Source organism: Melospiza melodia, chromosome 14, assembly GCF_035770615.1.
Source record: "Melospiza melodia melodia isolate bMelMel2 chromosome 14, bMelMel2.pri, whole genome shotgun sequence".
Classification (NCBI taxonomy): Eukaryota; Metazoa; Chordata; class Aves; order Passeriformes; family Passerellidae; genus Melospiza; species Melospiza melodia.
Genome location: NC_086207.1, coordinates 13254579 through 13268821, shown reverse-complemented (window position 1 = coordinate 13268821; position 14243 = coordinate 13254579). Strand labels below are relative to the sequence as shown.

The 14243-nt window shown below is 40.3% G+C and overlaps 1 protein-coding gene across 4 annotated transcripts; it reads left to right on the top strand.

Annotated features, from left to right (window-relative positions):
• Positions 1-3367: 3367 nt before the first annotated feature.
• On the top strand, positions 3368-13875 carry CLK4 (CDC like kinase 4). Of its 4 annotated transcripts, none has more exons than XM_063168761.1 (14): positions 3368-3499; positions 5355-5414; positions 6032-6189; positions 7232-7457; positions 8630-8720; positions 9111-9177; positions 10419-10535; positions 10631-10797; positions 10902-10996; positions 11350-11479; positions 11781-11863; positions 12343-12422; positions 13353-13440; positions 13521-13875. In XM_063168761.1, the coding sequence occupies exons 2-14, from the start codon at positions 5361-5363 to the stop codon at positions 13656-13658; spliced, it is 1494 nt and encodes a 497-aa protein (XP_063024831.1). In that variant the 5' UTR covers positions 3368-3499; positions 5355-5360; the 3' UTR covers positions 13659-13875. The 4 variants fall into 4 exon arrangements, with proteins under 4 accessions (XP_063024831.1, XP_063024830.1, XP_063024834.1 ...); XM_063168760.1 differs by having other exon boundaries at positions 3375-3492; XM_063168764.1 differs by lacking the exon at positions 5355-5414 and having other exon boundaries at positions 3375-3492.
• The last annotated feature ends 368 nt before the right edge of the window (positions 13876-14243 follow it).

Here is a 14243-nt window from a genome sequence, read left to right as displayed (position 1 = left end):
GTGATTTGTGAAATGAATAATATATTTTTGCCTGATGTATCTTCGAAATTCTTGTAGTGGTTTTTCTATCCCCATTCAGTTCAGTCCCTTACAAAGAGACAGTATTGTCATTACTATGTCCCTGAGCTCCCAAGCAAAGACACAGCTACTCCCACACAATTGGGGGAACCTAAGAAAATCTCTCTGTCAGTGTAAAAAACAAACACGGAACTGCAGAAATCCATAAACAACTAAAAAAAAAGCACAAATGGTAATCAGCCACCCTCTGACACCAGAGGGAGGAAAAACAAAACAAATACATCTCTAATTAAAAGAAAGCAAGCACAGCACTGGAAGTACTGAAAGTCAGGAATTTTTGGCTCTGCCTCTGAGTTTTTCTGAGGCTTTGGGGAAGGCAGAGACAACCCTTGCTTTACATTTTGTACCCAAACAATGAGAAAACTCAATAAGATCTATATCTCCTGAAGAGCTGCTGTGAGGATGGATCACCTCCTGTGGCAAGACATTTGAAAGAGGAACCTTACAAAATTGCATTTTGAAGCAAATGGTTTGAATGTATCTTTTCATACACCCACAAATGTGTCCCAGCAGCACAGTAACACTGAATTGTAATGCACTCTGCTGTACAGAGCAATCTACAACATAGCTGCATTGTGTGTTGCTCACTCCACAAGCTGTGCACACATTTGGCATTGCAAGTCTAATTAAAGAAGGATATCTCTCACATAAACAAAAGTAAATACCATAAGGGCTGACAGCACAAGTGGCTGTAACGGCACTCAGATGAATTTCCTGAGTTTTGTAAAGACTGAATTTCTCTAGTTTGATTCTTCATTGTTCTTCACCTCATCCCTGACTTAAAAATGGCCATTTCTAGAGGGACTGTCACTTTGTGCTACCTAGCCTGGTCATGGGCAGCAAATTTCTCCTGGCTTTATGCTTCTCTGAGACACCACCTAAACTCCAGCTGACATTCCTCCAGTGCTGTGTCTCCACTGCCACCTCCTGAACAGGAAGGAAAATTAACTTCTTGCAATCCTGCTTTTCTTTTGAATGTCTGCAGAGGTGGTTTTGAAAGTGCTTTGTTCAGCACACAGAGCAGGAGCTGAAACTGCTTTGCAATCTGTCTAGGGAGGCTACATTCTATAAATCCATTGTAAGGCTTTTACTTCAGAGGGAAATTTCTTTATGTATATCTGATATGAAGGTGGTTTAATGTTTATACACTGCTTTTCTTCTTCAAAAAGATCCAATTATTCACTTCTGATGGGTTTATTCCTCTTTCAACTGTCAGCTGAAAGCCTCTGACTGAAACCAGTAAATTTTTACAGCTCCCATTCATTCTGTTTTCACAATGCACAATAGTTATTTCTGCATTTTCTATTCCCAGCTGAAGATCCTTATTCCTAACAGGAGAGAACCAAACTATCCTAGAACCAAAATTTTCCTCCTTCCAAAGGTAGTCAGTTCTGAGAGTCTCTTCTGCATTAATTTCCTTTTTTCCCACTAAATGTGATTTCCCAAAATTGTCCCTGAACTGCTGTACTGTGTTAGAGGCCCTGTCATTCATTTATAAGGGGAGAGGAAATTAGCTAAGGTAAAACCCAGTAAAAACTTAGAAGAGGCAGCAAGGCAAGAAAAGCAGATCCTGTCACATGCCATCTTCTCTGCCTGCCAAGAATACCAGCCACAGGTTTGTCATCAGCCTTCCAGCAAGAAACTTTCCATAAAATCCAGATGTTCTTCCTAGACACACCTCTTGGATTAAGAAATTAGAGAAAGATTGTAATTATGTGGTACAGTTGGTTAATATCAGGTACATGGATAGTTTCTGCCTCTTCACAGATGCTGGTTCACTCTCTGTAAATTTAACTTCATACTTGTTTTTTTTCTGCTGCTTGCAGTCTGAGAGAATTCCTCAGACAGTATCAGTGGATGTTAGGTAAATTCTTAATGCTTGGCAGATATTACTAGTTTTTTTATAAATAATAACCAATCATTTAGGTGCTAAATGAGAAACAGTGAAGCAATGGCACCAAAGCCATACTTGGCAATAACAGATTTGGTATACAACATGAATTATGAGGTTAAAAGAGTTTTAAAAATACAGAGGGCAACAAACAGGTGTCAATGCTCTGTATCTTAGTTTCTCTTCTTCAAAAAAAAGAAAGAAACAAGAAAAAAAACCCAAGAAGAGGAGCAGGTTTCCACTCTAGTGCAAACCAGGTTTAAAGGGTTATCTTACTCTTGTTGGCAAATGAATTTTAATGACAATTTTAAAACCACAAATTCTCTAATTTTAGAACAATTTACTAATGTTATTTGGGACTAACATTAAAAGGACAATGGCACTCCTTAAATTCTAAGTACATTATACCTTAGCTATTCTTGATTTTGCTTCAGCTGCAAAACCTTGCTGTATTAGAGGTAACACTAGCTAAAATTATTCTGGGGAAGTGCCAATAAATCCAGGAATTTTTCAATTTACCCATTCACCTTCAGAGATTGCTATTTTCCCCAGACTGCTATTTTCCTCCAAGTAGGAAAAGAAAAAAAAATCCCAAGCAGCCATAAGTAGAATTTTCAGTTCACTGCAAAATTGCTACTTTCCCCCATGGTGAGCTCCTAAATCTGAAGCTTGCGTTTCAGTTCGACTTTTCCCTGTTTTGGGGTGTGCTTTTCTTTACTTTGCAACAATCTCTTTGGGTTTATTGAGTTCCGCAGGATGAGGGCAGGAGGGGCTGGTGATGCCGAGTTTCCCGGAGCAGTCCAGCGCTATCCCCGCGCTCCCTCAGGCCCGGGACGCGGGGTTTGCCCTGCCCGGCCATGAGTCAGCCGGATCCGCCATCCCACATCCCACACTGAGTCACGGCCGAGGGGGCACTGCCGGCCTGCAGGCTCCAGCACATAAAATATTTTACTGTTTTTTTACTAGTTTTACACACAAACGGCTCACACAGAGGACTGTGAGCTTGAAGCCAGGCCTAACTCCGGGATCACCAAACTGCTTAAACGCCGCTTTGGGGAGTTTAAGCCGTTTGGGGAGTTCATTAGAAGGAATTAATTGGCGGTTGGGGCTAACTGGTTATTTCTGCACTACTACACGCGTTTGCTGAGGAGAGGAGATCTGGAGTTGCCTGTGAACTCGACCTCCATGCTTGAACTCCTCCATGAGGTTGGCTTACAAAGCCGTGAAGATTTGGGCAAAGATGCCCAGTGTGGGATGGGGCGGCACAAGGCAACACGAACACCGCCCCGCTCCCCTCACGGCTGCCGCCATGGCGGCGGCACCGCCTCAGGGGCGAGGCGCGGGGGCGGAGCCGCTCCTGGGTCTCCCGCCCTGCCAGCCCTTACGCCGTGCGTCTGACGTCAGAGCGCACAGACGCCGCGAGAACGAGGGAGAAGGAGGAAGCTGCCTCTCCGCGATCGCAGCCGCCATTTTGTCTGTGCGCGCAGGGCGGACACGGAGCTCGCTCGCATTCTGTTCCAGTTGTAAGTGGTGAGGGCCGCCCTTCTTCGTTCTCTTTTCACCTTCGCTTTTTTCCTCTGTCCTTTCTGTTTCCAGGGTGGGGCGAAGCAGCGGGGAAAACGGAGGGGAGGCGGAGTGGGGGGTGGGGTGGGAGAGCTGCTTGCGTTGTCTCCGCGGCGCGGGGCGCATCGGGCGCTGCTTCAGGAGGGTTGAGGGGGGAGGAGGATTCTCGGCACAGCAGCTCTGCCGGGGTCGGTGCGGAGGGCTGGGGCGGGCGGAGCTGGGCTCTCCCGGCCTGGCCGTGCCTGGCGCCCGCCCAGGTGGCGGCGGGGCCCGGCCCTTCCTCCCCCGCCGGCCCCGGGGACCTCCGGGGAAAGGCGGCCTGGAAACGGGCTCGGTGCCCTGGCTTGGGGTGGCGGGTGTCCCCTCCAGGATCTGCACTATCGGACTTTGGCCATCCCGAAGGAATTAAGTCTTTGACCTCTTCCGCCTGCCAAGATTTTGAGGAGAGGCATTTGGAAAGTGCTGTGTAGGCAGCTTACCTTACGGCGGGGCTTTCGTGGCCCTCGTGTGCATGGGTCTGTTCCAGAGGGGAATGGCTCCTGCCTGAGCAGCCGTATGGCAAAATGTGGGAGTGAAAACTGCCTGCGATATGGATTAGTTCCACATGCTACAGAATGCATATGTTCGTGGCAGCTGTCAGTATTACATAAGTGAAGTTCTTCGGCGCATAAAATCAGATAGAGCACCGTAGTTAGAAAATTTTAAGGTGGCTTCTAGCGTAAAATGGACTCAGACCGATTCTGGCAATTTCCTCCTCATTTAAATGTACTTAGCTCCTTTAGGGACAAAATTTGTAATTTTTGTTTTAATTTCACTAAAGCTATGTGCATTTGATTGTAGTTAAGCAGCAGTTAGTCTTCAAGCATTTTCTCCAGCTTCCCGTGTCAAATATCCATCCCTGCCCCAAGCCCTGCTCTGCAGGACGATTTAATGGTGATTTTATTTGGATGTTAATTACAGAGCTTTAGTGCAGCCTGCCTTCCTCCAAGTAGGGGGAAAAAATTCTCCAGCAACCAAAAGCAGAATTTTCAGTTCACCTGTAACTGAGTATATCTGCTCAGAGCTCTGCACCTCAAGAGTAACTGCAACCTGAGTGTGCTTCAGAACCTGAGTTATGTAAGATGAAAATACAGGAAAATAGCTTTGGAGCTGTGCAAGAACAGGGGAAATTAAAGCACGTGAATGAAACACCAAGTCGGTTTAAATTTTTCAGGTGGTTTTGTTAGTCATTTGCTACATTAGTATTTTTTGGTTTTTTTAGAATCTCGCAAGTGAATAAGATTTTTGTGAATCATGCCTCACCCAAAATGTGTACAAGGCACTTATTTTGTATAGTTTATTAATATGTTTTTGATTTTTAAAACATTGTTGCAGATGTCTGTCGTTTTATGAGGTTTTTTTCAATTACCAGTCTCTCACTGATCTTCTGAAAATACCAAAAAAGCCCCTTTTTTTCAGAATAGGCCTGTTATTTGCATGTTCTGGGAGTTTCCTACTTAATGCCTTCTGTTTGTACAGAGACATCGTTCTCTGTAAATTTACACAGATTTGCACAATTTACGCATGATTTACAGTCATGATTTTTTCTACTCGATTGCTGTCATTGTCCCTAAACTGCTGTTCTCACTGTCACTGCTTACTGCAGAAACTTTTTATTATCTTATATTAATTCATTCTTTGGACTATACTGGAATAGATATAGAAAGTTATTCTTACTTTCAAAAAACTCCTGCTGCAGATGGATTAAAAAATAACAGTCGGTTTTGTTACATTCTTTAATTCTACAGCCGTGATTTACTTTGCCTTTTTTTTTTTTTTCCAGTTGTGCATGTACCTGTTTGAACAAAGAATTCCTGCACCTAACATCCAGCAAGAGAAGCTGGTGGGTTTTGTCTTTGGCACGTCACCTGAACTGTAGCACACCCACAGTCCTGCATGCTGATAGGGTGCAGAAGTTGTGACTTGGCTCCGGGTGCTCCAAAGTTGTGTTAATCCATCACAGTTCACAGTGGTGGATGCTAAAAGTGACTGTGTCCTGGTGTTGTGTAAATAGCTTAGTGAGAGAAGTTTTTAAACTGATTGTGCATTCTTGATTTTCTGTAGTAACTTTACAATTCAGTAGGAAGACCTAAATCCAGGTTTTCTTGTTAGAGGATGTTTGGAGAGGAAGGTTTCTTCCAACAGGAGGCTCTTTAAGGATACTGTTGTGCTTAGTCACTTGAGAGTTTATTTCAAACAGGCTTTAATGACATGTTTGAAGCTATTAAATGAGGATGAGTTGGCCTATTTAGTCTTGATTTGTGTTTCATAACAGCGTTAGTGTTGGGATGAGGGAGCTGGGTCTGCTCGCCAAACCCAGATAATGGGGGGAGGGAGCTGAGGACAAATGGCCCTTTTTAGTTCTGTCATACTTGATCAAACCACCATTGTTAACTTGTACCTACATGGGTGCTTGTTGATTTTTTAAATTATTATTATTATTGTTATTGTATTTTGCAGTGGGAGATGAGGCATTCAAAGCAGTCCCATTGTCCTGAGTGGGACGACAGGAGGAGCTGGGACCAGAGGAAGCACAGCAGCAGCCGCAAGCGCAGGAAGAGGTCCCACAGCAGTGGCCAGGAGAGCAAGCACTATAAACCCAGTCGGGTTTCAGAAAGGTATAACACTCTGAACTGAGTAGTGCAAATGTTTCTTACCATGTCTAAATAAATATGTTTTCAGGGTAGGAGTTTCTGAATGCCCAGAGTTGTCAGTTCCTTTTGGCTTGGCTCACTTAAGACAAGCCTGATAGGTAGTTGTTAACACAGCACCTGAACCATTAAATAGAAATTGTTGGATAAAATCAAGTAAATGTCACTAGTTTGTCTCAGTGATGTCAGTTAAACATTGATATTGAATACAATCAGTATTAAATTTCAAGTGAAAAGGATGTCTTTTAATTTAATGTGAACAAAAGGAGGAGGAGAAGGTTTGTTTAATCATTTAATACAGTGGTAAGTATGAATCTCTCTTACTAATTTGCAAGTGATTTGTGTTTTCTCCCACACTGCTTTCACTGGAAAGATGTATTTTCTGTTTTGTCTTGGTTTTTTTTTTTCCCTTGAAAAGATCCAATGTAATTCTTTTAAAAGCTCATACCCATGCTTATTAAAATGCTGGAAGGAGTAGGCGTACAGTAGTCAGGGAACTCTGTGCCTCAGCAGCTTTCTTAATGGTCTGTTTTCTGTGCAAAAGATCCTTGTTCCAGATCCTCTGAGGTTTTAATGTTGGTTGCAGAGCACTTAGAATGATGCTGCTTCTCTCAGTCTCCAGGTTTTATTTAAACCTGGAGCTTTGAAAGCATAGAAGGGATGATTTTTGTATTGAAGGTGGTTTGTCATGTGACTTCTAAGGTTGTAATGAAGTTGCTCAGTATATTTTAGGAAGTGTTTCTCCTTTTTAAGTCTGAGTTTCTTACTATGCAAACTGTGGTCAGATCATACATTGTTCATGTGGATGGCTGCCATGTATTTGAGACTGACAATGTTGTTAAATTCCCAATAAAGTAACATCAAAAGCTCCACTATTTTTGGGGAGGGAGTCAATTAAAAAAGATTTATGCTGTAAAGACAGATACTGTGTAACTCAGCTCAGGTCACTTATCTTGTTGGAACCTCAAGTTTTTGAAGTGGAGAACATTCACTTAAAATATATTTTCAGTCATTATTTGGACGATAGAGCCATAAATGAAAGAGACCATCATGACCGGAGATATGTTGAGGAATACAGAAATGACTTCTGTGAAGTGTATGACCACAGGCATTATCACAGAGACTATGAAAAGAGTCACCATCATCACTATAGCAAATCCTCTGGTCGGAGCAGGAAAAGTAGTCATAAAAGGAAGCATAAGAGACATCATTGCTCCAGTCACCAATCGCATTCGGTATGAGTAACTTTTAACTTTATTATTCATGAATTAGTGGTAATAGACTTCTTAAATGAGTGCTAGAGCTGCAATTCCTGATCCACGGTACTTTAAGAAAGACATTATTAAAAAAGGATTTGTATTTATTTGAGTCTGTTTGTGGAGCATGTGAATATGTTGTTAGTTGAGGTTCTTGGATCGTTGTTGGGAGGGGGGTGGGACCATCAGTACTAGCTGTACACTGGGAATGTAGGTGGTTGGTAGTCACAATCACTGGGGTTGATCTGAAAAATGTTACCTTGAAATTGAAGACAGGCAGCTGTCCTCTTTTAAAGTACAGTTGTCACTTAGCTTTGCAGCATAGTGAACTCTGTTTTTTCAGGTAGATTCTGAGATGCTATCCACCCTATTGCTAAAAATGAATGAGATGACATGCCTTTTTAACATGAATTGAAAGTATGAATGTGCATGTCTGGTAAATGGATGTGAACAATTTTACACCTAATTCCAGAAAGCTTTGATAAGCCCTGTGCCCAGCTAATGGCACCTAATGTCTTAGGGGATGGGATAAGTTTGCTGCTTGCCTTCTTTGAAGGTGCTCTCAGAATTTCTCATGATTGCCATGATGCCCACTGATGCATCTACAGTTCCAGGTGTTTTATACCACTTTTCTGCAGTAGAACTGCAAGCTGTATTAAATTATATACTGCAAATTAAGGACTTCAGAGAAATTTTTCTCCCCTCTCTAAACATGGGGGAAGTTAAATTGTTTACATGAGTGGATGTTTTAGGAATAGAAACATTTCACCTGACTGAATGCTTAGGTATGTACATAAATACTGGTTTCTGCTATTTGCTAGCAAAGAATTAGAAATAGCAGTGTTGCAGTCTTAATCTGTCTTCAATTAAGCCACTGTTTGAGAGACAAAATTGTGTTGTTTTTTTTTTCTGTTGCTTGTATCACTTTAAGTATTTATCTGAAAATCTGTTCCTTGCCATGTTTTTCTTCTGTAACATAAACTGTGCCCTGTGAATTTCTGGGGACTGAATTTGAAATTGCTCCTGCCAACTGTTCGTGGCCTGGTGTGTAACTGAATGCCTGAATATCTCCCCGCTGAATGAATTGCGTATTCTGCCCTGAATTCACTCTGATATATTGATTGGCTGGACGATCTTGGTGCCGTTCCCAGAAGAGTCACCGAAGGAAAAGATCCAGGAGTGTAGAGGATGATGAGGAGGGTCACCTGATCTGTGAAAGTGGAGACGTTCTAAGAGCAAGATGTATAGAACATTTTTCAACACTTTTAAAAAACTTTTCAGAAAAAAATCTGTTTAGAATAGTATGTCAGAGGAGGGGGGCTAAAGAAATCTCATTGCTCTTTTTGTTCTGTTTTTTTTTGTGCTTTTTTGTTTTTTTGCATATCTTCTTTTCTGTAGAATTTAAATACTGTGTTCAAAAAGTTCCAATTAGTAAATGAACTTGAGATTAGAACAAGAGATAGTTTTTTTTGGCTAACTGTTTTCATGACTCCTGTCCAATAAAATAATGCATTCTGATGCTGAAATTTAAAGTAATTATGCTTTTGTAATGGCACATTTTAAAATCTACATTAATATGTTCATTCTCCTTCAAGTAGTTGTATAATTCTAACTTATGTTTGTTCTTTTTAGATGAAATTGTTGCGACTTTAGGAGAAGGAGCTTTTGGAAAAGTAGTGGAGTGCATTGATCATGATATGTAAGTGTTGGGTTATCTTTATCAGTGGATCTCATGATAAAAGATACTTAGATCAGAAATTAAAGCTCGAGGGTGTTTTAAGAGAAGGTTGCAGCCCAAATGCACTTTTTAATGATTGAGAACTCTATTTTGTTTCATTTTTATGTTTCAATTAAGTACTGCTGCTGTAACTGGAGAATGTGAGAGCAGCTGAGGAGTGCAGAACTAGTTTGGGAGACTTACAAAGGTGACATATTGAGAAAGTAGTTCTGGCTCTTAGTGGAAGCAGTTTCTGGAAAGCAGTTGCTTGGAGTTGCTTGAGCTCTAAATTGCTATTATCAGTTTTCATAATCAAAATTATCCTTTAAAGTTTTTTTGACTCAACAGTAACCTAGTATGGAGTACTTTTTAAATTAAATTATTGCCTCCATGTAAGTGGCATGTCTGGTGAAGGAGAAGAAACTTAACTGTATTTCCATTAATTCTGGATGTTCTAGCAGTTGTAGAACTCAGACTATTTTAAATGTATGTTTTATATCATCAGTTTTATGACATAGTTTTAATACTTTTTTCTCAACCTTTGATTTGTTCGTTCTGTCATTTCATAAGTGAAGTCTGCTCTGGAGTTTGAGGTCGTGTTGTGAGGGCAGAGAGTGTTCTGGAGTTAGAATTGAAAGAGCTCTGCAGAGACAAAAGTTGTCTAAGAGTGAATGGGACAGAAGGAGCTGTGTCTGTGTTCCATTCAAGTAACAGCCCTACAGTCTGAATGCATGCAGGCATTCAGTGCAGGGCAGTTTTCACTGGTATAAACTGCTCATAATCCAAACTTCAGAATTACTCAATTCCCCTGATTCCATAAGAACACTGGAAAAGAGCCAGCACAAGTTGAGCAAGTTGCAGGGAAAAAAAAGCCATCAAATTTTTGTTCAAATGAAAACTTTGTTAATTTTTTAATCATTCTGCTGGCAGATACCTAATGTTTATTCTTCAGATGAGATGATAACACTGAGAAGTCATTAATAAAACATGTACTATAAGTATTTGAGAAAGGAAAGATCAGGATTACTTTTTTTTTTTTTTTTTTTTATAAAACCTGTTCTGGTTGAGTGCAGCATGCTTAAATCAAATTCCCCTAATCCAGCTCATAATTCTCCATGACCTTTAATCTTCCTGTGTTCCTTTTATTAAAATCAAGCTGCTTTGGGGTTGTGGGTATTTAACAACAAGTGATTCAGCTTGCTATGCTTTACTTTCTTTCCAAGGAGAGGAATGCATGTAGCAGTTAAAATAGTGAAAAATGTTGGTCGGTACCGGGAGGCAGCCCGTTCAGAAATACAGGTGTTGGAACACTTGAACAACATGGATCCAAGCAGCAATTTGTAAGTATGAAATTTGAGTAGTCAGCATACCAAGGGTTTGAGGAAGGTGATTTATTTAATAGATTTTCATTTGTTTTCTTTTTTTCTCTTTTAAGCCGCTGTGTCCAGATGCTGGAGTGGTTTGATCACCATGGCCATGTCTGTATTGTTTTTGAGCTACTGGGGCTCAGTACTTATGACTTTATTAAGGAAAACAGCTTTCTGCCATTTCATATTAATGACATCAGAAACATGGCCTATCAGATTTGCCAGTCTATAAACTGTAAGTAAATTTCAATACTCCTTTCAAATATATGGGTGTGTTTTGGTTTCTCCTTGAATTTAATGTGTAAATTATGGAATATGGTTCTCTTTTTTTTCTTGTAGTTCTACACCATAATAAACTAACTCACACAGATTTAAAGCCTGAAAATATCTTGTTTGTGGAGTCTGATTACATAGTGAAGTACAATGCCAAAATGGTAAGTTTGTTCTTTGTTTCACCCAATTTGAGTTGCACTACTTCTGTCTTCATTGAAACTTCTCTTAAAAAAAGAAATAACAAGTGACTGAAGTTAACTTAAGGTTAACAAAAGAGGAAAAGAATTCTTGTTACTGTGAATGGTCTTTGCTCAACTGTTTTGGGTATTGAGATTAAATCACTTTGTTACCCACTCTTCTTTCTTGGAGCATTGAGCTGCACAGGAATTAAAGTATTTGGAGGAAGTGTTTTGTTACACATTCTATGCTGGCTGGTACTTTGAGGATAATGTGATAATGCCTTTTGCCTAAGCATGCTTTTGAAAAGTATTAACAGCACTTTGGTTTCTTGCAGAAACGAGATGAGCGCACTTTAAAAAACACCGACATCAAAGTTGTTGATTTTGGAAGTGCGACTTTTGATGATGAGCATCACAGCACATTGGTGTCTACAAGACATTATAGAGCTCCTGAGGTTATTTTAGGTCAGTAAAAACTCTTGAACCTTCTGAAAGTTGATTGCAGTTCATTCAGATGTCTTTACTTTATAAACTGGAGTAGTTGTCCGTGGTTCTGGTAATCAGTCACCTCTCAGGTGGTGGGGGTAAAATTACTGAGAGTAAACAGTAAAAGAAATAGTCTAAAACCAGAAACGAGCAGCAGGTTTGAGGAGGGCATGGGGAGTGAGTTGGACATCAGTAAATGTGTGGAAATGGACATGTGCTTTGTGGGTTACACATTTTGAGAATATACTAAAAAGTAAAACAAACTTTGCCTTTTTTGCAGCACTGGGATGGTCTCAGCCGTGTGATGTGTGGAGTATTGGTTGTATTCTGATTGAGTATTACCTGGGATTTACAGTGTTTCAGGTGTGTATGTGAGCTTAAATAGAACGTGTTTGTTACAGTCTACTGATTTTAATCTTTTAATGACATGCACTTAACTGTGTAGAAGGCAGAACCCCGTGGGCTTTTAAGGATTATATAGGTGAGATTGGAAAACCAGCATCCATACAGGAAAATGTTACATCTTTGGTATCTCCTTCAGAGTATCTAAGATGATCTTTCCTGGCATTTTGAGTGAAGAAGACTGTCATGGTACTGCTGGAATTAAGAGTAAAGAAAACACTTGTACAATACTTGGTTGATGAACCTTTGTTCAAGGGTCATCCTCACTGTGGAAAGTGTTATATAATCTACATTGCATAATCTGTTTTTAATAATTGAAAGTGGCAAAGTTTAAAGATATTGTGACAGTGCTCTGGCAAAAACTCAATTGCAGTTTGTTGTTACTAAGTGGCTCAGAGGAGAAAAATGTGCTAAGTGCTTTCATTGCTTTTTCCACACAGACTCATGATAGTAAAGAACACCTGGCAATGATGGAAAGAATACTGGGGCCTCTGCCCACTCACATGATCAAGAAATCCAGGTATGTTCATTGTACAAGTGCTGAGTTGCCTGATATTTTTTTCTTACAAGAGAAATTGCGAAGTTGCTGTTGTAAGCTGTGAGTTCTTGCAGATCAACAGAGATGCATAGGCAACCTTAATTATTTGACAGTAGTCCTCTTTTCTCATTTTGGTATGAATTGTCAGCCTCTTGAACTATAACTTGGGTATGGATGTTTCTAACTCTTAAAAGCTAAGTTTGGCATGGTCACCACAACAGTATTAGACATAAATTTTTTCTTTAAACTCTCAGAATGAAGAACATGTTGTTGTCACAATAATTATTGCGAGGAAGAAGAGGGTCCTTGCTTGCCCATATAGCTGTCATTCTCTTTTACTGCCCCTCCACATCCTCAGACATGTGCTGCAGTGATCTTTCTCTCTTCCTCAGAGATAACTCCTTGTAGCAGGAGTTTCTCACTTCCAGGGCAAAGAGAAGGAGCCAGCACAGGGTTCTCCCCTGACCCCTCTATGTCCAAAGTTTAGAGGTCCTGGGATTTGATGGTTCATTTTCTTTCTTACATAAGCTGTCCTCTTGCCAGCTCATGTAGATAATTCTGTAACTCATGTTGGAGTAGAATTCCAATAATTCTGGGTTGGATAATGTATGTGTTTGTTAAGATTGTCCAGTTGATTATAGTGCATTTTGAAAACCAGGAAACAGCTTGGAAAGCAGCACTTGCAATAGATTCAAGTAATTAAAAAAATAGTTACTGTGTTCTAATTATTGTGGCAGCAGTAATAAAAAACCCAGCAGATCTCTGTGAGTAAATGCACTCTATAAAAAATGTTAGCTCCCAGATGCAGAGATACATGCAGGAGCACTTAATGGTGTTTTAAAGCTTCTTGTAAAAGCATCTGCTTGCTGTGTGCAGTGACACCAACTTGCTGTTACTCCCCTTGTCCTGCAGAAAACATTACTTTCACCATGACCAGTTGGACTGGGATGAGCACAGCTCTGCGGGCCGGTACGTCAGGAGACGCTGTAAGCCTCTGAAGGTAGGAGCAGCATTTTTATTGCTCTGCTAGACTGCAGTTGGGAAAGCTCTCTCTAAAATACCTCCTGCTTTTTCTTTCAGGAATTCATGCATTGCCAAGACACAGATCATCAAAGTCTGTTTGACCTTGTTCGCAGAATGCTGGAATATGACCCAGCCAAAAGAATTACTCTTGATGAAGCCTTGCAGCATCCTTTTTTTGATCCATTAAATAAATAAATTCAAAGATCTTCTATGCTTCTTCAAGGAGATTTCCTAGACTGTGTCAGTCAGTCAGCAGAGGTTGCATGAAACTTTTGTAAGCTTTAAATTATTTTGTACAGTTAAGTCTGTAAATAATTACATATGTTTTGTATAACTGTTATGTTTACCTTGTTGAGCAGTTGTAGTCTTATGAGTATCAAAGTGAAAAATAAAAGTAATTTTCATTTTTGAAGGCCTGCACCTCTCCTTTTACAGATTATGCTAGTGCACCCTCTGACCGTAGGTGAGGAGTCTGAGCTAGCTGAAAGAGTTCTGGAAACATTCCCTAAAACCTCCTTTTGTTAGTCTTGAAGGAAAGATCCACCTAGTTATTCTGTATGTAACAGATCAATGGCATGTTGAAACATGCTTGGAAACAGTGTATATCCTAAGTAGGTGGCTTTTGTGGGTCACCTTTTTCCCAGATTTTCTGTTACATGGTGTGCCAGCTAATTAACTCTTGGAAACTTGTCTGATGCCTTCAGTTTCAAGTATTCGTGGCTAATCCTTTTAGTTAAGATCTGTAAAGTGATATTGAAAATTTCCTATTTTCAATATTGT

Coding starts and splice junctions, on each gene's coding strand:
- CLK4 (XM_063168761.1), top strand. CDS start 5,361: ATGTACCTGTTTGAACAAAGAATTCCTGCACCTAACATCCAGCAAGAG. Junction 10,997..11,349: donor TGAAGTACAATGCCAAAATG/GTAAGTTTGTTC, acceptor GGTTTCTTGCAG/AAACGAGATGAGCGCACTTT. Junction 11,480..11,780: donor AGCTCCTGAGGTTATTTTAG/GTCAGTAAAAAC, acceptor CCTTTTTTGCAG/CACTGGGATGGTCTCAGCCG.